Source organism: Hippocampus bargibanti, linkage group LG19 (assembly GCF_051943395.1).
Source record: "Hippocampus bargibanti isolate YZ-2025 linkage group LG19, ASM5194339v1, whole genome shotgun sequence".
Classification (NCBI taxonomy): Eukaryota; Metazoa; Chordata; class Actinopteri; order Syngnathiformes; family Syngnathidae; genus Hippocampus; species Hippocampus bargibanti.
The window spans coordinates 7,496,879-7,521,391 of record NC_142752.1 but is presented as its reverse complement, the minus strand read 5'-3'; the positions used below and the strand labels follow the sequence as shown (position 1 = coordinate 7,521,391).

Genomic DNA, 24,513 nt, shown 5'->3' with positions numbered 1-24,513 from the left:
CATAAACATTCAATGCAGTGTAAGAAAACTTAGACTCTATTCTATCATCATAAAAAAAGAGTTAATTCTTAAATTATATGGGTCTGGAGTGATATGAGCTTGAAATGAGGGTGGCTGTCTAAAATACAATGCAATACATGCATATTGGTTCATATCGCGCTTTAACAACAGCTGAAGGTGAAACAAAGCGCTAACGTGGAAAAAAAGGGAAATGCTGACACCTTAGGAAAGGAAAAAACATTGCCAAAGGCCATGGACAGCGCTATTTCGGCACCCAAGCATGAAAAAAAAAAACCCGAACAAATTAGGGAGTGTCTGTCATATTTTCAATTCCTGAATAAATTTGTGAATGGCAGTGAATGAGTTAAAAAAAAGAAGAAAAAATTGAATAGAAGTAACACAATAGCATTTTACACGGTGCTTTCATTTGGCCTGAGAGAAATAATGGGAAGGTTGGGAGGGGGGGGTTTGCAATGGACTAGTTCCAATCAATTTCGCAACAGTGCAAATAGTTCAATCCTTCTCTGTTTACGCTTCAAAAATCACACTTTCGAGTTGACCTTTGACAAGTTGCGCAGCCCCTCCACTCAGTCACCTGCTGAAAGTTCAATAGTTTGTTTTGGACATGTTGGAAGGGGCGGTGGGATAGGTGGGGGGCAGGGATCTATAAATCCATAAACAGAGGTAAAAATTAACAAAATGCATGTGAACGCATGAGAAAGGGCAATCTAAAGACTGAAGGTTGTTGTCGAATTCGCTGACAGGTCAATTTTGTTTGTTGACCCCCCCCCCAAAAAAAAAAAATATATATATATATATATATATATATATATATATATATATATATATATATATATATATACACACACACACACACAGTAAAGTCTCGTTATATCGATATCGGATATATCGATAGTCCCGGTTATATCGATACCATTTCTATGCACGCACGGAGAAAATTACATGCAAACAGGGTCGGATATATCGATAGTCCCGTTATATCGATATTTTTTCGGACTCCCTTGAATATCGATATAACGAGACTTTACTGTGTGTATATATATATATATATATATATATATATATATATATATATATATCCACCATTTGCTCATACTCGGCTAATATGACTCGGGTCACGATGACCCGTGACTGTATGAAAGAAATAAATGTAACGGAGGGGTTCCTTAATTATAGATGTGAGGGAGGCAGTCTGCATACAATAATAATGTGATCTATAGGGCAAAAAGGCATTATTTATGAAGTGTAGAAACAGCGCAGCACGCTAACATATAAGTTGAGAAAATGCGGTCGTGACAATTCTGGAGAAGTACAAACCAATTGTACTCCCATGTCCAAGTACTTAACCCCCCAAAAAAGTTTAAACACTGCTGGACGGGAACCCGTATGAAACGTTCACTTTTCTGTTTGCGTGCGGAAAGGAGGTGCAAATTGCAGGGATCACATCGGTGTACCGGTTGCCATGACGACCCGGTTGCCATGAGATCTATTTTATCTGGAGAGTTTCTGTCTGCCGGTGCAGATGTCGCCGGGCACCGATCTCAATCATGAGACCCTGCTCTAGACAAAATTAAACAGCAGACATGTTAGTAAATATAAAAAAACAAAAAAGAAATTAAAGAAAAAGATGAAATGAGTACTTTTTTTTACTTCAGTACCGGAATTACAGAGCCAGACGCGGTGTGTGGCACTCATGAATGGAACCAGATGATTCAGGTTTGCTGAATCCTCCTCCCTCCTCCTCCACCTCCACATGACGCAAGTTTGGAAGCGTTTGACGCGTGGCTCCGCTGTGCACCGGCTCTCTTTCCCAGTTGCGAATAACCCTTTCACTGGGAGATGGAAAAGTGCTCCATGCGGTGTTCGCTTCCAGTTAACACCACCGCACATTTGCGTGAAAAGACGCCACATGGCAGCATCTGTTTGAAGGACACATTGAGGTTGGTTAGACTAGCTCCGTTTATCCCTTTTCAAAATATTGTTGTGAAACTAATGCTCTCCAAATTCCAGAGGTTGTTTAATACACATTGTCAATCATACACAACTTCTCATGGCCCCTTTGTATCGGAAGAAAAGCATTGATTTCTTTTGAGTTGTTGTGTTTTTCTTTTTATTCCTGCTAGTGTGAATCATGTTGAGGATGACGTTGTCGATCTTATCTATTGAGTCACAAGTGTCTTTGGCAGCCGCGGACTCTACAGACTGTTGAACTAGAAAGAAAAAGGAGGCTTTGCAAAAGTGTTCAAGTTCCAAAGTGAAATGCTCGTCATATGACAGCTCAAAGATTAAACCGATTGCATTCTATGGAGTCATTTTGAATATTGTGGTCAATGAAGTCCAAGATGGCGGATTGTTTTTCAGTATGTTTGGCCACGAAATTCGTCAATGAGGAGACTATGCTGAGCGGTAGTGCCTTTTCGGCAGCAAAAATATGCCAGCACTGTTTTTGATTGAGAGGAATGTCAGTGCCATTTGACTATCATCGCTGGACAGCTCTGGGGCGATTGTGCTTTTTTTGCGCCTGTAATGGACAGCATTTTCATAGCCCCACTTTGTTCAGCGGAAAGGTCAGTGCTGTGGAACTGTCGCGGCTTGGATTTGAAGAGGATTTACGTGGGACAATCTCTTTTCGTCAACAGATACTACAGCTTTGTGCTTTAAACAATTAGCTTGTAATAGACGTGCACATTCCACCATTTTCTTTCATCTCGAACGTTTTCGTAAAACAAAGAGGGAGCAGAAAGTGGTGCTAAAAATACATTTCATTTACAAGCACATTTCAAAACTCTCAAGGACACTTTACAGTCACAGGATACTTCTCTTTGCGGGTGAGCAGCGGCAGCTACACGCGCCAGCATTCACTCAACTCGGAAATAACAAAGTAAAAAAAAAAAAAAAAAAAAAAAAAAACTGAAAAATGACAACACAAAGACAGAGAGTCATTCATTCTTCAGCACTTTCTGTACCCTCTTTGTGTCATGAAGATAAAAATAAAGACATCAAGATTGAATGATTGTCTTCTGTGTTGTGTCACATTATTTGTTATTTAGTTTTTTTGTTGTTTTGTCAAGATGGCGCCGCAAGAGTGGCTGCTTTGACAGCAGCTCCTGTATTTTGTGTTTCTACTTGTAGAACTTTGCTGCCACGAAATGGTATTTTCTCCACCACCAGACTAATAAAGGCTAATCCAATCAATGCTAGAGTACAACCAAAACTATTATTTACGTATGTTCTATTCTTAAAAAACAGGGAAGCTATCCATGCATTGCATTGAAAGCTCCGAAGTCCAACAACATAAACGCATTACAAGTTACAGTTTGAAGAAAAAAAAAAACAACATTTTGGGGTGTGAGGGAAAATCGCACAGAAAGGTAAAAGCCCTGAAGAGTCAAAACTACAACCAAAAATGACAAATGCAATCACCCATCCCATTTTGGACCGAGTCCGTGAAATTGGATCATGGTTGGGAATTTCAAGTCGCAGGCAATTAAAGGATAAAGCCACGAGAACGCCGGTTGCTTCAAAAAAATTGGACTGCATGACGACAAATCCAACTTTATGGGACAATTCGATCAGGGCGAGACACTCAGCGTATGACGTTTTTGTTGACGCTGGATCGTTCATTCACATTCCTGCTCTGTTTTCGGCGTGTGGGAGCCAGATCATGTGACAAAAGCGTTTTTGGTTAACTTGAAAGTTTTTTTTCCAATCAAATTCCCATGACTCATCAATGCGTTGCAGTAGCTCACTCAAACCCGCATGCAAATTCATAAATGTCATAAACCGAGGAACCCGGCATCATATCTGCTCACCCTTGTGGGATGTGACAAAACCCTTTCATCTGAACATCCATTTCACAAAAGGTCACCTCAGGGAAATTGTGCATATTGCTTTTTTTTTTTTGTTCATCTGAACTTCTCCGCTGCAGCGTTCGTTCTCCTGCTGTCAATCTTCTGCTTATCCCTCAAGTGCATCGTGGCCTCCCGACATCCAGACGGTCAGGCGAGGTTGAGGCGTCTACACCTGTGTCGATTTGAGCTTGAACGCTTCTGCACGTATGCGTGTGTGTGATTTGACGCCAATATAGAGCGGTATTCGCATGTGTGTGCAAGTTAGAGTGAGTGTGTGTGTCCTCGGGTGCTCTAGATATGCTTGTGTTCCAGACAGTCAAGTCAGAGGAGCATTGTGCTCAAAGTCAGCCTTCGATAATGCTCATTATTGCAGAAGAGCCGCCCCGCTGCCTAATGTCCTCAATGTATTGACACACACGCAATGATAAATGGCCTCAAAGTATTACGTGACATTTTAACAGTCCGTTTTTGTTTTGTTTTTATTAATGTATGTATTTTGTGCCGGGGATTAAGACAAGTCTCATTTCAAGCATTTGAAATGAATTAACTCATTCACTGCCATTCACAAATTTATTCAGCAATTGAAAATATGACGCTTTTTTCGTTTGTTTTTTTCCATGCTTGGGTGACGATAAAGTGCTGGGGGCAGCATTTTCATTTTTTCCCCGTTAGCGCTTTGTTCCAGGTTCATCTGTTGTTGGATTGGTTTAGATTGGATGTACCTTTATTTGTCTCGCAGTGGAGATATTTACATTTCACAGCAGCAAAGTTATGAAAGGAAGAGGAAAGGAAAGAAAGAAATAGAAAAACAAAATACAGGAGCTGCTGGAAAGGCAGCCACTCTCGGAGCACCATCTTGAACTAAAAACAAAAAAACGCTATATAAAGCTGCCCCTATTTCATGCTCAGATAACTCCAGACCCATATAACTTAGGAATTAACTTTTTTTGTGGTGAAAGGAGAGTGTACGGTTTCTTACGCTGCATTGAATGTTTATGTTGTCCTAAAACTCAATATGCTGTGGGTACTGAAATTTGAGTGACAATGACAAAAATCCTGGCACTGGAGCGAACACATTTTTGCATGTCTGGCAGTGAATGAGTTCATAAAAAAATAGAATGAGCTGGTAGGACACGAGACCGACGAGGCCGCATGCTTGTTTAACACACAAGCGCTCTTTTGAGGTGGCAATCCACACAAAAGGACAAAAAAAATCCCCATCTGCATGACCTTTTAGGATATTGTACTGTAGATGGCTGTTCTGTTTTATTTGCTTTGACATAGTGAGTTCTTGGAACAGATCTTGTATTGGATTAGATTAGCCTTTTTAGTGTCCTCCATACTTATTGTCATGTCTTTTTTCTGATGACATGAGTGCAGCGTGTTTTTCCCGAAGACAAATTCCTTGTATGTTCTACACACTTGGCCAATAAAGATGATTCATGGACTGATTCTGATTCTTAGAGGTGGACTGAGTCTAAAAGTGTCCCGTGTTGTGAACTTTACATTACCTGGCCGTATAAGACATGCATGATCGGCGAGTCACTGGATGTCCCATTCGGCCAAGCAGAATCCTCTTGGTTGAACACTTGAAAGGTCCGCTTTTGTCTTCGCTCCACTGGGAACAAAAAAAAAAAAAAGAACAGCCTGGGTCTCAACTTCCCATAATAATAGCTTGTTATTTTAGAGTGGAACATGACGTCTTACCCTGAGGTACACATGGTTGTCTTAAGCCGTTCATTGTGTGGTGGCAAGGAGGATATTTGTTCACGTTGCCGCCATTCCGGATTCGACGCCCTGGGGACTGTGGGTTCGCTGTTTAGGCTCGTCTCCAAAGTAGCGGCGCTGTCGCCGTCGGGCTGTGTTGTAACCTACGGATCCAGCTGGGAAGGAGCAAGGTGAGGTGGCGCAAAAGCAGGCTTGTGGGAACATTCAAATAAAGAAATACATTTTCTGGAGGCCGCTTGTCCAAATGGGAGAAAAGTTCAGAGGTCACTGGGAACAATACAATACATCAGAAAGCATTTAATAGTCCCACAATTGGGACATGTATTGATTTATGTATACAAGCATTGTATACAAGCATGTATTGATTTATGTATAGAAGCATGTACTAAAGACTCTTGGAGGGAAAAAAAACCCTAAAATTATAGCGTCAATGAATGCCCTCAAAATTTCATGCGGCTTTTTTCCAGGTACTCCAGTTTCCTCCCGCATTCCCAAAAGAAGCATGCTTGTCTGATCGAACATGCTAAATTGCCCCTAGTAGGTTCTGTCATTTTATAATCGCCCTTTAATTTCATTCAAGACTGCCCGGGAAGCCATCAATTAACAGAGTTGACTTTCCGGAAGTTTTTTTTTTTTAAACATTACACAGAACGATCCACAATCGGCATTGCGTTGGCAGAGAGTACCGCATAAACAGCTTCTTCCCCCAAGCCATTAACTCTTTGAACTCTTTCAACAGTAGCCAAAATGGAACTGTATAGTGCCACTTAGCAGTTTTTTTGACGACGATAATAGTGCAGCGTGTTCTACCGGAAACAAATTCCTTGTGTGTTCGACATACTTGGCAATAAAGATGATTCTGATTCTGATTCTTGAATGGTGCATCCTCCATTTCCTCTCTCTGCACTCGCAGAGCGATTTTCGAGGGAAATTCATTGCTCATTTTCTTCGCCGATCCTCCCCTGCGCCGCGGGAAGAAAATGTTTTGGCTTTTGCGACGTGACACAGTATGTCTGAGAAACTTCCAGGAGCAACAAGCCGGCAGGGAAGTTACCTGAGGCCACGGCGTGCATCTCGGTGAGACGCGCATCATCCCGCTGATTGCTTAAATGGAAGCCCAGCGGCGCAAATAGAGATGTGACGGCTTTTTTACCTCTCGTCTTCATGCAGTCTCTTACTCCAATAAATGTCACGCTTTGATGACATGAACAGCAGATGATTCGCGAGTGGCGCAATTCAGGAATTCTGCGGGTTGCGAAAGCACAAGAATGTTTTAATGGAGCAGAGAGAAATAGTGGCGCCGCAGGGGTTTCATGCAACGCACGACTGAAATAGCGCAAAAGATGCAATAGATGAAAAGTAAACCTACCCCCCCCCCCCCCCCCCCGACAATGCAAGCGTTGGCCTGCACAGACAGATATTGTGATATCGCCCACAATGTCAAACTTTTTTTGGACAGAAACTTTTCTTAGCCATTATAAGATCTCTGTCATGATCCCTATAAAAGACAGAGACCTTATTGAAGCATCCTGAGCAAATAGACAGGGCCTGATTCCCTAGCCAGGTGTTTTGATGCGGCCCAGAAATAAAAGTCTGGCTTCGAACCAAACAATCCTTTTGTGAGAAGCAATTCAAGTGAATTCCTGATTCCGTGCAAACTGCTGCAGGGATGCACAATGAGAATGTGTATGTGGAACTGTCGTAGCTTGGAATTGAAGCGGATTTACATGGGATGGGAGATGTGAGACAATCTCTTTCGTCAATGGATGCTACAGCATCGTGTTTGCTTGCAACATTTAGCTTGTAGCAGACGCGCACATTTCACCATGACGTCTCTGAGCCACTGTGAAAAGGAGGCTTTGATCCTCTCCTCTTTCATCTAGAACTGCTTCATACAACAAAGAGGGTGCAGAAAGTGCTTAAAATTGAATGACTGTCTTTTGTTTTGTGTCACATTTGGTTTTGTTTCTTACTTCACGATGGCACTTCAAGATGGCACCTCCTCTATTTATTTGTTTTTTTTTACTTCTTCCTTTCCTCTTACTTTCATAACTTTTCTGCATGTGAAATGTAAATTTCTCCACTGTGAGACTAATAAAGGCCATTCTAATCCAATCCCAAAAGAAACAATCAGCTTTTTGTTTTTGTTTTTTGGTAGGAAAGGACAATCTCAAAACAAATGCATCTTCATGGGAGGGGGTTTATTTTATCGAAGACTGACGAGGTCACACACTTAAGTAAACCGATGAGTCACTTGTGTTATTAACATTGCTCCCCACAACACACCCATTTCCTTAGCTGGAATACCAAACTCAATTTCGTCCGGTACAGCGATTGAGTCTTGAGATTTTCAGGCTACGAATTAAAAACCTGCTTGCACTCGATCACTTGTTATGATTCAAGGTGAAGTGATCAAGTAATATTTACAAAAGCTTTGTCCCCGCCACACCCCCGGAAATGGACATTCAAAAGTTTTTTTGGAGCCTTGTTTCCATAGCAATAGGTTCTGACATATTCCGTCGTGACAAGCTATTTTTTTTTGTTTTGGCTGCCAGGATGAAAGATAAGGGGGGGTTAACACATGCACAATATACTGCATGTCAACAAAAAGATGCAAAGGTAGCTCCATTAACTCATTCACAGCCAGACACGTGTACAAATAAATGTGTCCACTCCTGTGCCAGGGTTTTTGTCATTGTCCCTCAAATGACAGCACCCGCTGAACATTGAGTTTTAGTACCACAATGCAGCATAAGAAATCTGAGACTTTCTTCTTTCATCAGAAAAAAAGCATTGTTTCTTAAATTATGTGTCTAGGGTTATCTGAGCTTGAAATGAGGGCGGGTGTACAACATAGAATACAATTCATACATATTGGTTTGTACAGCGCCTGAACAACAGCTGAAGCTGGACCAAAGTGCTAACATGGAAAAAAGGTGGGAAATGCTGTCCCATTGTGGAAGGGAAACATGGCCAGCGCTTTATCGGCACCACCTGAACTAATTCGGGAATGACGTTCAAAGTCATATTTTCAATTCCCGAATACATTTTTGAATGGCACTGAATGAGTTAAAAAAACAAAATGCAGGTAACATCCGACATACGACCAGCTCGACTTACGACCATCCGTACTTACGACCACAATCTCCAGACCCTATTTTAAAAATTTTAATTCAACGCCTGGCACCGCAACGCGCTGGCAGGCCGGCAATGGATACGAAAATTTTCATCTCACTCTTGCACAGCAATCGACCGTGTGATGGCACCAGAGTTTGCGAGTCATCTACTCTCTGAGTCGATATTCAACATTGTGAATGGATTTCGACTTAAGACCATTCTGACTTACGACCGTTTGGTCGGAACGGAACTTGGTCATAAGTCGGATGTCATCTGTACTGTACACCACATTTAAAGTTTTGCGGATTGACAGCGGGTAGGCCACGAGCGTGAACGTGAGTGGGATGTTCGATAATGAAAGCGCGAGGAAATGCTATATTTGATTTGCAACTATGCGGTCCATACGCAGAAGAATATTGCCTTGATTAATCTGTTCAGAATCAAGATTTTTTTTTTTTTGGGGGGGAGGATATTGAAGACCATCAAAAGATCTCATTGCCTCAAGAGTATATTCCCTTAGAAAAAAAAAATCCACATTTAACAAACATCTTGAACTCAGACCAGGCTACACACTAACCGAAGGTGACGCCATGAGACAAATTGATTTGCTTTTCCTCTACGCTGTGACTCCATAATGGAAATTTCCACATTTGCCTGCTGAACCCAGTAGGGGTGGGCCAACCGAGGCAACAGGCGAGTGTCAATAGTCCCGATTGTTCATGAAAGCAAAGCGAAGAACCCAAAAGACATTCAATTGCACCTCGATAGATGTGCAAAAATGGAAAAATCTCACATCCTAATCAGGAGCATCCACTCAGCCCAAGTAGAGCTGCATAGGAGGCAATTTATTAGGATAGGTAGCAAGCTATTAAAAAAAACTAGTAATGTGGTTCACTTGAATGTATTTTGTTGACTCTTATGCATTCACCGTGAATCTGCTTGAAGTACCCATCATTTAATTAAGTGACAATGGAGCAAGAGAGGTTTTGTTTTTTTAATGTGGATTTGAGAGCGTAATGTGTCAGCAGGGGGCAGCAAAGCACAATATTTTACTTAAAAAAATGTTTTTAACTAGTGAATGATGGTACAGTAAAGTCTCGTTATATCGATATTCAAGGGAGTCCGAAAAATATCGATATAACCGGGACTATCGATATATCCGACCCTGTTTGCATGTAATTTTCTCTGTGCGTGCATAGAAATAGTATCGATATAACCGGGACTATCGATATATCCGATATCGATATAACGAGACTTTACTGTATTTCGACGTTGAGTGGAAAAGTCAGCAATTACTGATTGTTCTTTTTCATAAAATATAAAACGCACATGTTCTCTTTATTTGCTGTACATAGACAGATGTACATCACCGCAGATGTGGATTAAAGCACGCTCGCACGCGTACACACGATAAAAAGCTTATGTATGGAGGATTTCCACAGAGATCCCAAGAAATAAACAGTTTAAAAAAATCTATACAGCATCTAAATGTTTTGTCACAATCTAACTATTTCCTCTGTACTCTATACACACGGGTTAGTGCAGGGAGTACTTTGTACAAAATAGGAACTCTACACATTTATTTGTAACCTAAAATAACAGTTCAACATATGTACAAACCATTAAGGATGAGACGTATACCTAAAAGACACTTGTAATTGTCATTCTGATGGGGTCGGGGTGGGGGGTGGGGATGTGGAACCTGGGGAGCCCCCCAAAAGGAGACGTTATTAAAGCAATATTTTTTTCCCAGAGGGGACAGCATCCAGCAATCAGACAATACTGATGACGAGCGACATATTTACATTTTGCACATTCAGCTTAATGGTTAAGGGGGTTGTTGGGGTGACCAAGGTGGGGTGGGAACAAAATCAAGCAGTTGGTTATTCAAATGGACGATGGGTGAGGCATGACAAAATCTCTCAACAAGATTTTTTTTAAACCGTTCAAGTATAATCAGGAAGTGCTTCATTTGTTCAAGTGGCGACCCCGCCTTCTACCGAGACCCCTTTGCCCCTCACTTTTAGGGACAGGTGCCTTTTAAGCAAGGCATGTGCTTTGGAGGACTTTCCATTGAAACTTTCTATTTGATTAAACATCCCCCTTCTTAAAAAGGCACTGCGAAATAAAGGCGCATTTGAGCTCTTCTCAAACTAAACATGAAAACAAACATACCTCCTGTGTGAAGCAGTGTTGTCCCTACCTGGGGGGTCAGGGGGTCTATGAGCGAAGGAAGGGGAGGGGATGATGGGTCACATTGTAGACTATCTGGTGGATTCTGGCGTTCCATTGCAGTGGCATCTCTCAGGAATGTGAAGCTTAACAACCTGTCTCTCCTACAAAAATAAAAGTTTCCGTTTTTCAAGAGCAGAACTCAGGAGTTAAGTCAGCCATCACCTTGGAAAAGTCGACTGAAAACTTGCCTCCACTTGAACATTACACTGTACACATCCTGTTTTTATTCTTTTTGTTTTTGTCTTTGTTGGAAAAAGCACCTGACATCTAGAAAGAGACGATAAGAATGGAACACCTGAGAGGGATGACCACAAGGGGGCAGTGCACCACTACAAAAAAATAGCCAAGAGGAAGAGAGAAAAGGGGAGGTGATGGTAATGGGTGACTGACGATCCAGGGCCGCTTTGTCCACTGCAGCTTTGGGTTGAAACGCGGGAGAAAGACAAAAAGGGGAGTTGTTGGAGTTGAACGGATGAGCTGTGTTGGACCGGGCCAAGAGAAAGCGGGATTTGTGGCCCGTTAGTGGCCGTCGTGCGTGGTCAACATCTCTTCGGCTCTCCGGTGCAGCTCGAGGGCTGTGACGGTGGAGATGTCCTGGGGTAGCTCCGATTTCCTCCGCATCAGCGGCCGTTCTCGTCTGTGATCTTTCTGTAACTGAATCGGGCCAAGAGAGAGTTGGACTTTCTTGATTTCGATTTAAAAACACACTGTGTACTTTGCAGCATATTCAGAGCACCAGACGCAAATCAAATTGTCAGGTTAATGGAGTGTAAAAACTAAATGAGTTCCATTTCAAATGCAAAGACGTTTGCCATTTGCAGATGTACCTGTGTGGCCTCCTCAGCGACTGTTTTCTTCAGCAGGTTGACATCATCGAGCGGCGGCACATCTGTCTCCATGTCCGTTGGCCCGTCGGAGCTCACCGGATCAATGTATGTCAAAAACTACCCCAAAAAATAAAGCAAGAAAACTGTTTTTTGTCCGATTGCAATTTTTTTGTGCTGCATCCAAACACGCTACAATTATTGGAGCAGTGTCATGTTGAATTACCTGCGGGTTGGATTTGGCGAGATTTTCAATCTTGATCCAGGCTTCTTCTCTCTCCTTCCATTTGGCTTTCTCTCTGTGGATCAATGACAAAAAAGGGCAATGCATGGGTCCGCTGCTTTCAAGTTAACTAATTTTAAAGAAAAAAAAAAGCTGATGTCTTACTTGCTTTTCTCTGCCCTGAACTGCTGCGTACAGTCATCAAACAGCTTTTGGTTCATCTCCATGAAAAGCTTGAGCGCATTGTAAATCAAGCCGTGGATGGTTCTGCAAGCCGGGGAACACATTGTAACACGTTGTAACACTACAGTGACTATTTATTTTAAAACCCGGGCGAGGACTGTGAAACCAACTTGTTCCAGTGTGTCTTGGAATTGCGATAGAGCGCCGGAAACATAATGGGCAGGATCTTGGCGGCATTGTCGCTTATGAGGCTCATGATGTACTCGTTGTTCCAGTAGTACAGCGCTCGTTCGGCCACCTGATGCAAATGAAGTAAAAATACATTTATTTCGCCATATTAAACATTGGTCAAGATAAACATTAAAATAGTAAGTTTTATCGGTACAAATACAGTGATACCTCAGCTTACGAACTTAATTGATTCCCAGAAAGTGTGGGTAAGGCTAAAAGTTCGTCTGCCAAAAATTTATTTCCCATAAGAAACCATTAAAAAAAGAGAATGATCTGTTCCCAGGTCCGCATAAAACATAATTTTTTACTAAATAAGCCTATACTTTGTCTTATGTATAATCTTTTTCTTTCGGTTTTTCCCTTCAAGGGGTCACCACAGCAAATCAGTGTCCTCCATCTTCAAAGGTTTGATTTGCATGTTAGTTTTGGCCAAACATTTACGTCGCATGTCCTTCCTGGCACAACCCTCTGTATTTATCCGGGCTTGGGACCGGCAATACTTGGAAGACACTGGCTTGTGTGCTATTGTATTGCAATTCAAGAAATAAACTGTACTATATAATAAAGTCATTTTATTTACCTTTGTGATGGTAGTTGATGTAGTTGCCTCTTGATGATATCCGAGTGCAGTTGCCGTGCTTTCTCAGCGACAATACCCTGACTCACAATGTCCCCTGCTCGCTGCTTTTCATTCATCCAAACCTACAGAAGTTTTTCAACCTCATCTATTGCCTTTGACCGTTGCTTAGACAACACAGAAACGCCCATAGCCAAACATAACAATGGTCGACTTAGCACACTGGTAGTGGGACGCTAAGTCACACAAACACACACCTTGTTTGTGTTTCTCGATGATCTCCTTCTGCTCAATCGTAATTTTGTTTTGTGTCCTCTTCGGCTGAAAACTAGCCTGTGGTGGGGTCCTTTCTGGTCCCATAATAGCAAAAGTATCCTTGATAACTAACCAGGTATGCAGTCAAGGAAAGGGGTGATGAAAACTAGTTCGCCAGCCACCGTGGCGCTCCGTGTCATTTGGCGAAAACTAGTTTGTATGCCAAGATTATATTCTCGTGAATTTAATGTTCGTAAGGCGATATGTTCGTAAACTAAAAGCGTTTGTAAGCTGTTGTATCACTGTATTGCTTTTGTTTTCAATAGACAGATTACAGAGTAAAGGTGCAGCTGGAGACTTATGTTACAGGCATGAGGAGATAAGCAAGGATGGCGGTTAAGGGGGCCGGCTGGCCCTCACACACAAAGGCCTCACCTGGAAATGCGGGCTGGACACGCATTTGGCCAGCTGCCTGAAGAGGGGCTCCATGACTTTGACAAACTCTGACGGCTCGATGACGTCGAGGATCTCCTCCAGCTCGTTGAGGAACATCACCTCTTTGGGGCTGTGTGTCTTTGGCCAGTACTTCAGTAGAGCCATTACGGTCTGTGCAGCCCAGTTAGCGTTCATGTTAGCGTTTGAACCGGAAGTTTGGCAACAAGACGTAACCGTTTTGTTGTCTCTTAGCTGAAATCCGGTCAACCTAGTCAAATAAGACACCAACTCACCGGTTCTGTAAGCGTGCTATCTTTCTCCAGGAACTGAACCACACAGTAGGCCAGCTAAACATAGGCACACAAAACACACAACTTTAGTCCTCCAATTGCGTTAACATTTAACACTTTGTGATGGTACCTGCGGGTGGTAAACGCTCAAGGACTTCACTTTATGTAACGGCAGCAGAACTTTGAGTAGAAATATCTTGTGTTCTTCTTTTAAGGGTAACGCAAACCCGTTAATGATACTGGAAGGTTATGGGGAGAAGAATTAGATTCAGTTTCCAAATAGGACTGCATTTGGATGAAAAAAAATCCCCTCTTACCTGCCTAATATTTCCAGTAACTCAGCAATTCCATTATGATGTTCAGTCTCATAAATAAATCTGTGAGTGGAAAAACGTGTTTTAAGTGATTGGCAAGAAACACCCGCATCTCACATAACTGCTTACTCACCTATAAAATATGTTATTGATGTGTTTCCTAATATACGCTCGCAGGCCCAGAAACTTGCCGTAGATTCGATGCAAGGTGGTTTTTAAAAAATCTCTTTCCCGAGGATCTTCGCTGTCAAACAGTTCGAGGAGCTGAGTAAAGAGTGACATCATTTAATTAAAAAAAAAAAAAAAAAACAGGGCCAGGAAAGCACAGCTTACCTGCATTACAAACTTCTGGTCAATATACTTTTTGGCTATGTTAGGTTGAAAATCAGACGACTCTAAGAGGCGTAGAAAGAATTCGTAGACAAGCTGTTGAAGAAAATTGAGAGATTAAAACATTGCGGTCCAATGGTGAAACCATTCTTTTTGAGGTATGTATCGCTGCGAAAAATGCACCTGAAGATGTGGCCATGCGGCCTCCAGTGTAGGCTCGTCTTCCTCGGGGTCGAACTCGGCACCCGTCGGGTTGGATGACGGCGGTAACGTTCGGAACATATTCACGGCAAACTGAGGACAAAATGAGGGGGAGCAAAAGTTCAAAGAAAATGAAACTCCACACATCACATGAACAAAGGAAACTGATGGAATATTTTTTTTAGGATTCAAAAAAATCCTAAAAGCCTTCAATGATGAGTTTTCACCCTCTTAACTGATTCACTGCCAAAATGTGTCCACTCCAGTGCCAGGGTTTTTGTCATTTTCACTCAAATTCCATAACCCACAGAATATTGAGTTTAGGACTGCATAAAAATTCAGCATTACAAACCTTAGACTCTCTTCTTTCATCAGAAAAAGAGCTAATTCCTAAATTATATGGGTCTGGAGTTATATGAGCTTGAAACGGGGGCAGCTGTACAACATACAACGCAGTACATACATATTGATTTATATAGCGCTCTAAAAACAGCTGACGCTGTAACAAAGCGCTAACATGGACAAAAAGAAAATGCTGCCCCCTCGTGGAAGGGAAAAAACATTGCCAGACGACTGACCAGTGCTTTATCGGCACCCCCTGCAAGAATAACCAAACCCCAAACAAATTCGGGAATGGTGCTCAAACATCACACTTTTCAATTCCCGAATACATTTGGGAATGGCAGCGAATAAGTTAAGAGCCGCAACACCAACAGCTTTACTTTTTGTTTGTTTGTTTTTTTTTTTTTTGCAAAAAGCTAAGGCGCAATGAAACACTCGGCTGAAAAATGTTTTGTCCCTTTTTCTCTTTGAGAACGAAAGCCGCCGGAAGGTTTCAAAGCTCGATTGAGAGGTGGGAGGTTGGAGGTGTGGCTCCCATTTTCATGAGGATCAAATAAAGCCACATCAAGTAGGAGCGGGGAGAGCAAATTTGCACCTCGATCGGCAGCTGCGTATCACGCGGCACGCTTTGATTGACTTCAAAGGTAGTCAGCGCACAGCCACGGTCAGTTTACACGTAGCAAGCTGGAGATTACTGACCATGTGGACCACTTCGGGGTAGATGGGCTCGGTGATGACGTTGCAGTTGTGCGTGATGTACTCCACCATTTCACTCAGCGCCGCCCGCTTCACTTCCTTCCATTTAAGGTCACTCAGCGGGTCCGAGATGAAGTCGAAGAGGACGCAGCATTGCCGAAGCTTCTGGATGAAAAGCTTCTCCTGCTCACTGGGGGGAACATCTGCACATTCGTGGGGAGGAAGAAGCATACAGTAGCTGTCAGATTTGTTCCTATTATAACCCAGAATGTTTGTTTCATAACTCATTAATTGCTCTCCTCGAATTTATTCGGGAATTGAAAATATGACGTAAAGCGCCATTCCCGAATTTATTCGGCTTTTGTTTTTTTCTTGCGGGTCGTGCCGATAAAGCGTGGTCAGGCCCCTGGCAATGTTTTGTCCCTTCCACTAGGGACCAGCATTTCCATTTCTCCATGTTAGCGCTTTGTTCCAGCTTCAGCTGCTGTTAAAGCGCTATATAAACCAATATTGGATTGGATTTGCTTTTATTAGTCTCGCAGTGGAGAAATTTACATTTCACAGCAGCAAATTGATAAAAGGAATGAAAGTAGAAAAACAAAATACATGAGCTGCTGGAAAGGCAGCCACCCTCGCGGCGCCGTCTTGAAGTCAAAAGAACAAAAAATATATATGTATTGCAATTATATTTTGGACAGCTGCCCTCATTTCAAGCCCACATAACTCCAGACCCATAGAATTTAGGATTTTTTTTTATGAAAAGAAGAGAGTCTAAACTTTATTACACTGCATTGAATGTTTATGGATGTAGTCATAAAACTCAATATTTTATGGGTCCTGGAATTTGAGTGAGAATGACAAAAACCCCGGCACTGGAGTAGAAACATTTATGCACATGTCTGGCAATTAATGAGTTAAAATGTAAGCGTGAGAAAAATGGTCGGACGGATTTTCGGGGGGGTAGAACAACTGGCAGAAGTCCACTTTAAATCTTCTTCTTCTTTTCCTTTCGGCTTTTCCCTTCAAGGGGTCACCACAGCAAATCAGTGTCCTCCATCTTGAGAGGTTTGATCCGCATGTTTCTTTTGGCCAAGCTTTTACGTCGGATGCCCTTCCTGACACAACCCTCTGTATTTATCCGGGCTTGGGACCGGCACAAGAAGACATATGTCCCTTTGTGGCTACAGAACTAGCAACTCGCTCAATAAAAGGCTCCCAAACACAAAATAGTAATCGGCACAGCAACATATAAAAAAGCAAAAACTATACTCACCATTTGATGACAATGAAAAAAAAAAAAAAAAATTGGTCAATACTAATATGATAAAGTGGACATCACTAAAATGCTACATTGCTCATGACCAAATTTTCTTACATTTTAAACGGAAAATAAACATCTTTGTTTGAAATAAAAGCCATTCAGGATTTGCCGCCTGCACATCAACCGCATTAATCAGTAACATCCCTCTCGTTGCAGCGCTCATCAAAACTCAAATCAATAATTTAGCTTCCATGAATCATGCAGTGGCTGAGTCACACCTGTGCGCAGCTCCCCCAACCCCATTTTAATTTTTTGCTTGTGCTTCTGAAGCAAATTTTAGCATTGCAAACATGAAACATTAGAAGACGTGCCTGCTGCACTTGTGGGCCTTGCACACGGATGGATGAAATGACTAACCTTTATCGCATCTAAGCGTGCACAGGAACCCCCCTAACTAGGTCATAGGTGCCAAGAGTTTCAGGAGAAAATAACTCCATCTAAATAAAATTAAAGTAAAAAACACATGATAGAGAATTTTGGTAGACAAGTTGATAACAGGAGGCTTAAAAAAAGCTCGAGGTGACTTTTTGACCTCACTTTCTTTGACATCCTGGTAGGGAAGGATGGGAGGCTCCACACAACACTTTGCTTCCGTACTTGGGTTGGGCTAAGCGATCAGCGGCAGCAACAACTTTTCGAAAAGTCACCGCACAACTTTGCAACACAGGCACACGCAGGCAGACACAAACGCTACTCTTGTGGATTTTCCTGCTCTCACCTCTAAAATGCAAAAGGGCCACAAGTTGGTGAGGCCTGTAAGAGCCCGGCACATCCAGAACCATCTCGCTGGGTGCTCTTGTGCATGCCGACATGAGTGAGGTGAATCAAGCAGAGGGCGGTGGGGAGGGGGGGGGGGCACGGCGCTACCGAGGTGAGGAGCCGGCCTCCATTTTAGTACAAACGCTCGGAGCAGAAAACGAAGCACCCTGCAGCTGGATGGAAGCCGCTAGCCCCGTGATGTAATCAACACCCCCCCCCCCCCCAATTGGATGACGGTAACCACGTGGGCCTGGTTCTTGCGATACATAAACACGAGGCGAGAGCTTGGGGAGGGAGGAGGGGAAGTGGTGAGGTGAAGCTTACGCAGTGATTGGAGGGGAATCTGCCACAATGTCCACCCCCCGCCAATGCAAACTAGAAACTGCCATAAATTGCTGGAATGTAAACAAATACCTAAGTTGTCGAATCAGAGTTACTTGATAGCCAAAAATCACACATTTGGAAACCAGAATGACCCTTTCGGGAGAGTGCAGGTGTTGAACCGAGGTTGTATCATCGCATTTTGGATCAACAAAAAGTCATCAATTACAGAATAATATACAGTATAGTAGTGAGAGAAAACATAAGTCGTCTTCTCTAACCTCTCATGCTTTATTTCTTGGCGTTCAAATTCAAAAGGCAACAAAAAGCGGAACGTCTGCCGCCTGCTTTCGGGTGACACCGCCTGTCACAGAAACGCTATTTTCGGGTCTTCTGCCGTGCGTGCACATGACAGATGGCTGTCTCGAAGGCCCCAGCAGGAGCCCAGGTGGATATGACAGAAACAGGAAGACAGGAAGCATCGACATCGGCCACACAGGATGTAAGCGTATGCAAAGCGAGGACGGTGACTAAACACAAAATCCCAACTTGATGTAAAGTAGAACAGGAATTATCTAGAGCAATTTGGAAATTGAAAAAAACAGGATTATTTAGACTCCAAAATGCGACTAACAAGCATGTTTTTGTTTTGAAAGAACCCCATCGAGAACAAACCCCAGACAAAAGCGCCTGAGGGGAGATTCGGGACAACAACCTCTGGGCTGAGATAAACATGCCAATCACATTTTCCATAATTAGCACACTTTCAAATAAGCAACAAATGCATAAAGGAACAAACAAAAAAACAAGAGAAAACGGTTTTATTGGCCTGGAAGGCCGATTCTGACTCACATAAAAGTCTCTCTTATGTTGTGTGGTCATGGGACCACAAGCGCCCCCCCCCCGATATTTATAAAAAACTAAACAAACATTTATCAGCAGCAAATCCCACTTAGCTCATACATCCAAAACTGCCTAACAATGTCCAAAAATGTGACTCGTGTTTTATCACGTTTGTTTTTCAGAGCTGGGTCCTAATACGTAAAAAATCAGGTGCCTTTTCTGTCTCAAAAAATGTGCCTGAAGTATCACTAAACCTCAAAATAATACCACCAAAATGTGTTTTGCACTTTTTTTACCCCAGAGGCCACCACAGGATGGTACTCGTGGTCACCAAGACCAAACATGATGACCACAGAGCAAAGACTTGGTATGAAGCTGCCAAGTACAAATTGAGCAAAGTAAAATAAATAAATAAAATTGTGCAACTAAATTATACCCGAAACGTCACAAAAGCCAGGTGAGGCAAAACGGAACTGCTTCTTCGGCACGTTGCCAGTCAACAGCTCCAGTTGCAAACCCATTACAATGTGTGGTCCCGATGGAGAAGGTCAGAGAGAAAGTAGTAGTTTTAGATCTCGACTTTTGCGTGACGTCGGATTAAGGAGCGTGAGAATCGATCGTGCTTATTTATAAGCGACCGTTTATTGCTTTACATTGCGTCGAGTCGTCGTGCCGTTGCTTGTACGAGCAAAAGTAGCATATATTCATAGCATATAAGGCGCACCACCAATGAATGGTGTATTTTCAAACTTTTTCCATATTCAAGGTGCACCAGAGTATAAGGCGCACCTTCAACGAATGACAAAAGTTTTCCAAATATAATATATGAATATATAAAAGTTTTCCAAGTATAAGGTACACCACATTATAAGGCGCAACAGTATCGACTGGGGTTACGCACCGGGGTCGGGAGCTGCTGACAGTAGTTGTGAGACCTGTTGTGGCTCAATATTACTTCACATATAAGGTGCACGTGCATATAAGGCGCAGGGTCATCTTTTGAAGAAAACTAAGGCTTTTGGGTGCACATTATACAGCGGATACGGTAATCTTCTGTCAACAAAAAGCCTGCCTGGGAAACATTTTGTTTGAAAATGGGATTCTCCTGGCCAAAAAAAAAGAAAACATACGGTACTTTTCAGCCATGTTTTTGCAACATTGAAGTTCATACGGCGACAAGAGGTATGACAAACAAAGGGACGGACAGCAGCGTGTCTGAAAGCACCGCGTACCGACTTCACTGGCTAACGTCGCGCAATGCCAGGGCCCACGGAATTAGAGCTTTATCTGGATTACCACTAAATATAGACGCTTGGAATAAATCCAGCGCAAAGTCAATGCTGTGTATGTTCCGAGCGCCCCCCCTCCCCGGCCCCCAGGCCTCCCGTGTTTGTTTCCGTGTGTCATCAGCTCCATATAATAAGGGTGGCAGCGGTATTTGAGCCAAAGTCCCACTCTGCACCTCTGTGACAGGATTTCAGGGATTTGGGGAAAGATTTCAGGGAAACATAGTAGGGAAGGAGGGGGCGAAAACAGACAGCGGTGGAGATTAAAAGCACAATTTAAGGTTGAGCTGTTTGACCGCATCATTCAAGGAAAATCCTGTGTTATGTAAAGCTGCACGTTAACGATTCAGGCTTCGAAATTGCATCCAAACATGAAAATACCTTTGAATGCGGACAACTTCTGCAGCTCCCGGTTGTTGCTCAAGCTGAAGCGAGAAGAACTCTGTCGCTTGTCCTTTTTGATGGGAGTCTGCGAGCCCGGCTGCTTGCCCTTGAGCAGCTGGGTGGTTGGTGGCACGCTGTTGCCACTCTTCTTGTTGGAGCCCTGCTGAGGGGACGGAAGAAAAAAAATAGATGTATTTCTCTGATGTACTTCTACACATCGCAATCGCTCAGGTTGAGCAGTAATTCATGTTTCTTATGATACCCGGAGACAACTATTAACATTGTGGGGCGGAATAATGTCCTTGTTAATTTCCCTCATTGTCAAGAACAAACAGTTCAGAATTCAGCACTGTTGCGATTGCTCATTTTTGACTTTCAACACCAGCCCCGCATTGTATATTAACTCATTCATTGCCATTCACAAATTTATTCAGGAATTGAAAATATGACAGAGCGTCATTTCCAAATTTGTTCGAGTTTTGTTATTTCTTGTTTGGGTGCCGATAAAGCGCTGGCCATGGCCTCTGACAATGTTTTTTTCACTTCCCCAAGGGGCGGCATTTCCAATTTTACATGTTAGAGCTTTGTTCCAGCTTCAGCTGTTGTTAAAGCGCTATATAAACTACTATGTACGTATTGCATTATATTTCGTACAGCTGCCCCCATTTCAAGCACATATAACTCCAGACCCATATAATTTAGGAATTATTTTTTTGTCATGAAAAACAAGAGTCTCAGGTTTCTAACACTGTATTGAATGTTTACAGAGTCTTAAAACGTCTGTGTAAGCTCTCAGTCGTACAGGAGTGGTCCATCGATGAGAAGGTTTCTTCAGCCGTCATCTGTACAAAAGTGAAGGTTTCGCCTCCTATCCAAGAGGCTTCGTCAGCGAACTAAAGTCTGACTGGTCGTATCGGCCCCATTTATATATCCCTAATGTCCAGACCTGGTGGCGCCGGACACAGCTATGATAGGTCCCTACTCTCAGGTTGGGGGGGGCGCGGGATTCCCCCTGTGGCCCCACTGATTGTTCCTACATTCCTGACTAACGACTGGCCTATTACCCGATACGACCAGTCAGACTTTAGTTCGCTGACGAAGCCTCTTGGATAGGAGGCGAAACGTCCGAAACCTTCACTTTTGTACAGATGACGGCTGAAGAAACCTTCTCATCGAGAGTCTTAAAACGCAATATTCTGTGGCTCCTGCAATCTGAGTGAAAATGACAAAAACCCTGGCAACAGGAGTGGACACATTTTTACACATGTCTGGCAGTGAATTAGTTCATGTAAATTAATATGCCCCCCCCCCCCCCCAATGTTTCCCACGTCTAGATATGTGGCGTGTTACGGCATTCACAGGAGATTTAAAAACACCCCGTGTTTTTTCGCCAGCGTGCTCTATCCATGACGTGGCGTGTCGGGGAAGCATTGCCAATAAGAATGAAACATTCTTATTGGCAAATCTGTCCAGTCCAGCTGTGTTCCAGCAGACAGATGCGGCTCGTCCTCTCCAATGTGGCACGTTTCCTTCATCAACACCCTCTAACCCACCCACCCCCAGACTCAGTTGCACACGGCGCTGACTTCAGCGACATGCAGCTGTGAAAGTGTGTCATTCACAGTCACGGGGCAAAGGGTGGGGAATGGAGGGGATTCCATCACATTCACTTAAGCTCACATCGTTGGTCACACTGTGCAACCAACGTTCACAAGACGCCGGAGAAGCCACAAGCACATTATGTCCTTTTAAGTTGTTGTGTCATGAGACCAAGGAAAATAGAAGCCTTGTAGATTGTGCTTTTTTTTGCATTTTCCGGGGTTGACAAGCTAAGTTGCATCATGACCCATCAATGGAGCATAATCATGAGATTTCAGGTCAGTGAGTGTCTAACCCTAAAAAGTGTTTCCCCTATGCTTACCGTTCTTTTTATTTATTGACAAGCAGTAGTATAATGTGTAGTTTTAATTGCTAAAACCCAAGATACTGGCAGGTATGTTGGTAGTTCATAAAATGAGCCAGTTTATTCTATTTTGGACTCGCCAACGCAAATATATCTAGAAAACACCAATTGATAAAATGTAAACATTGCACGTTATGCAAACATTGCACATTATCTGTGCTTTTTGTATTTAAGCCATTTGAAGGATGCAACCTGACAAAAAAAAACGTGCACAGCATGGTAAAAATATCAATGATGCTTTCATTTAAATAAATAAAACAATCACAATGATTGAATATTTTGAAAAGCAAAAACACTAATTGCATTGGTTTATGAAATTCATACTGGCCTCAAATAACTATTGTCAGTGAACTTTGGGTGCCCTGACAGACAATGAGGGGCCCTGGGCTATTATTAATTTTGACCAATACATGATTTCCCAACAAAAAATATCAACACATTTTGGGGCAATTTCTGTATGTAACACTTGCGTACTAGTATTAAATTTAAGATGCAATGCTTGTATTGTGCTTTTTTAAAACTTCGGCTGCCCCAAAAGGGTTTGCAAGAGGTTTTGATACACACACAACACCAAATTACAATTTGCGAAGATGTGATTAGTATAATAACATTTAGATGTCCCAAAGTTAGCCTCGAAAGCGAGCCTACCTCATGTTGCGAATTCTCCTGCCCGCCTGCACTCTTGCCGAGTTTGCCAGATTTTGACGAATCCTGCAAGAAAGAAAAACATTTTTCAATTTAGAGAGAACAAATAACGATAAAGAGCAAACCATTCAGTATCCCAACTCGCATGTTTGACAAGGTAACGGTACTTCAGAAGAATTGAGAAAGCATGACGAAAATCAGTGTCACGCCATTCAGAGGCAAGCGAATGGGTTGAAAAGATGCTAATTGACGCGTGCAAACTGGAGTTTAGGTGAATCATTGCAGCATAACACCTTTGCAAGATTGCGGGTAGCAGAGGGCTAGCTGGTTTAGCAAAGATGAGGAGTGGTAGGGGGTGGTGCACTCACAGCTTCATATTCTCTTCTAAAACGATTTAACTCTCTCGTTAGGGGCGCGTCCCGAGTTCAAATAATGGTAAAATGATCCAAAAGTTACACTGGAGAGTGTTTCCCTACAACTCACCTTTTCTTTTTTCGTTTTGTTCGGCATTGTACAAACGTCGCCGCCCTTGCTCCCCTCTCGGATCGTCCACTGTCGAAACCACAGCACTCTCTAGTCGCGTCCAGTTGCACAGAGAGAGGCGGTTCATCCTGTTCTCGACAATCGATTGGTTTCCGGTAGTCAGCTGACCCACCTACGCACGTCGACGTCATCTCAACTGCCGAAGGCGAAAAGCGCCCCCAGCCGGACAATATCGCGAGAGGTGTGGTCGCGACTGGCGAGATGAATCTCACGGTGACGTCGTTTTTATGTAATAGGAGAGCAAAATGCAGTTTGGTTGTATTCTCCAAACACAACAGAATCACAAATGAGTATCGTAAATGTTTCCCAAGTAGTAGAACTAAGTCCCGACAGAAATATAAATTGTTTTCTTGAACTGGCTGTTTTGCCACAAATGTAAATGTATATAAATGGATCAAATGTTATTCCCAAATTTTATTTTAGCCCCAAAACATAACAAAATGGCTGTGCTTACTTGAAGCAGAGCAGCGGAGGGAAAAAAAGCTAGAAAAACAGCACAAGATCTACAAATAAAGAAAAATGTCATAAAATATGTATTACTATTTAGGTTATACTGTAAATGCAGGTCGATGTTTCTATTCATATTTGGGCAAGC

The 24,513-nt window shown here is 42.7% G+C and overlaps 1 protein-coding gene across 5 annotated transcripts; it reads right to left on the bottom strand.

Annotated features, from left to right (window-relative positions):
- Positions 1-1,111: 1,111 nt before the first annotated feature.
- LOC148883841 (serine/threonine-protein phosphatase 2A 56 kDa regulatory subunit gamma isoform-like) lies at positions 1,112-23,946 on the bottom strand. 5 transcript variants are annotated; one of them, XR_016118472.1, is made up of 21 exons: positions 23,859-23,946; positions 23,379-23,441; positions 20,765-20,930; positions 15,857-16,056; positions 14,798-14,908; positions 14,618-14,710; positions 14,418-14,548; positions 14,288-14,347; positions 14,101-14,209; positions 13,974-14,027; positions 13,681-13,851; positions 12,353-12,480; positions 12,165-12,266; positions 12,003-12,075; positions 11,780-11,896; positions 10,921-11,606; positions 6,442-6,845; positions 5,580-5,755; positions 5,384-5,490; positions 1,680-1,940; positions 1,112-1,581 (listed from the first exon to the last, which is right to left on the bottom strand). XR_016118472.1 is itself a non-coding variant. In XM_089022056.1 (16 exons), the coding sequence occupies exons 1-16, from the start codon at positions 23,883-23,885 to the stop codon at positions 11,472-11,474; spliced, it is 1,737 nt and encodes a 578-aa protein (XP_088878182.1). In that variant the 5' UTR covers positions 23,886-23,946; the 3' UTR covers positions 9,576-11,471. The 5 variants fall into 5 exon arrangements, 2 of the variants coding, with proteins under 2 accessions (XP_088878182.1, XP_088878181.1); XR_016118471.1 differs by having other exon boundaries at positions 1,112-1,940; positions 6,442-6,562; positions 6,655-6,845; XR_016118470.1 differs by having other exon boundaries at positions 1,112-1,940.
- Between the last annotated feature and the right edge of the window lie 567 nt (positions 23,947-24,513).

What these genes read in the sequence shown, in the direction of transcription:
- LOC148883841 (XM_089022055.1), bottom strand. Translation starts at nt 23,885, where the DNA reads ATGCCGAACAAAACGAAAAAAGAAAAG. An exon ending in CCGCATGGCCACATCTTCAG is followed by an intron (nt 14,711 to 14,797) that starts GTGCATTTTTCG and finishes TTTCTTCAACAG; the next exon opens with CTTGTCTACGAATTCTTTCT. An exon ending in TTACTGGAAATATTAGGCAG is followed by an intron (nt 14,210 to 14,287) that starts GTAAGAGGGGAT and finishes ATAACCTTCCAG; the next exon opens with TATCATTAACGGGTTTGCGT.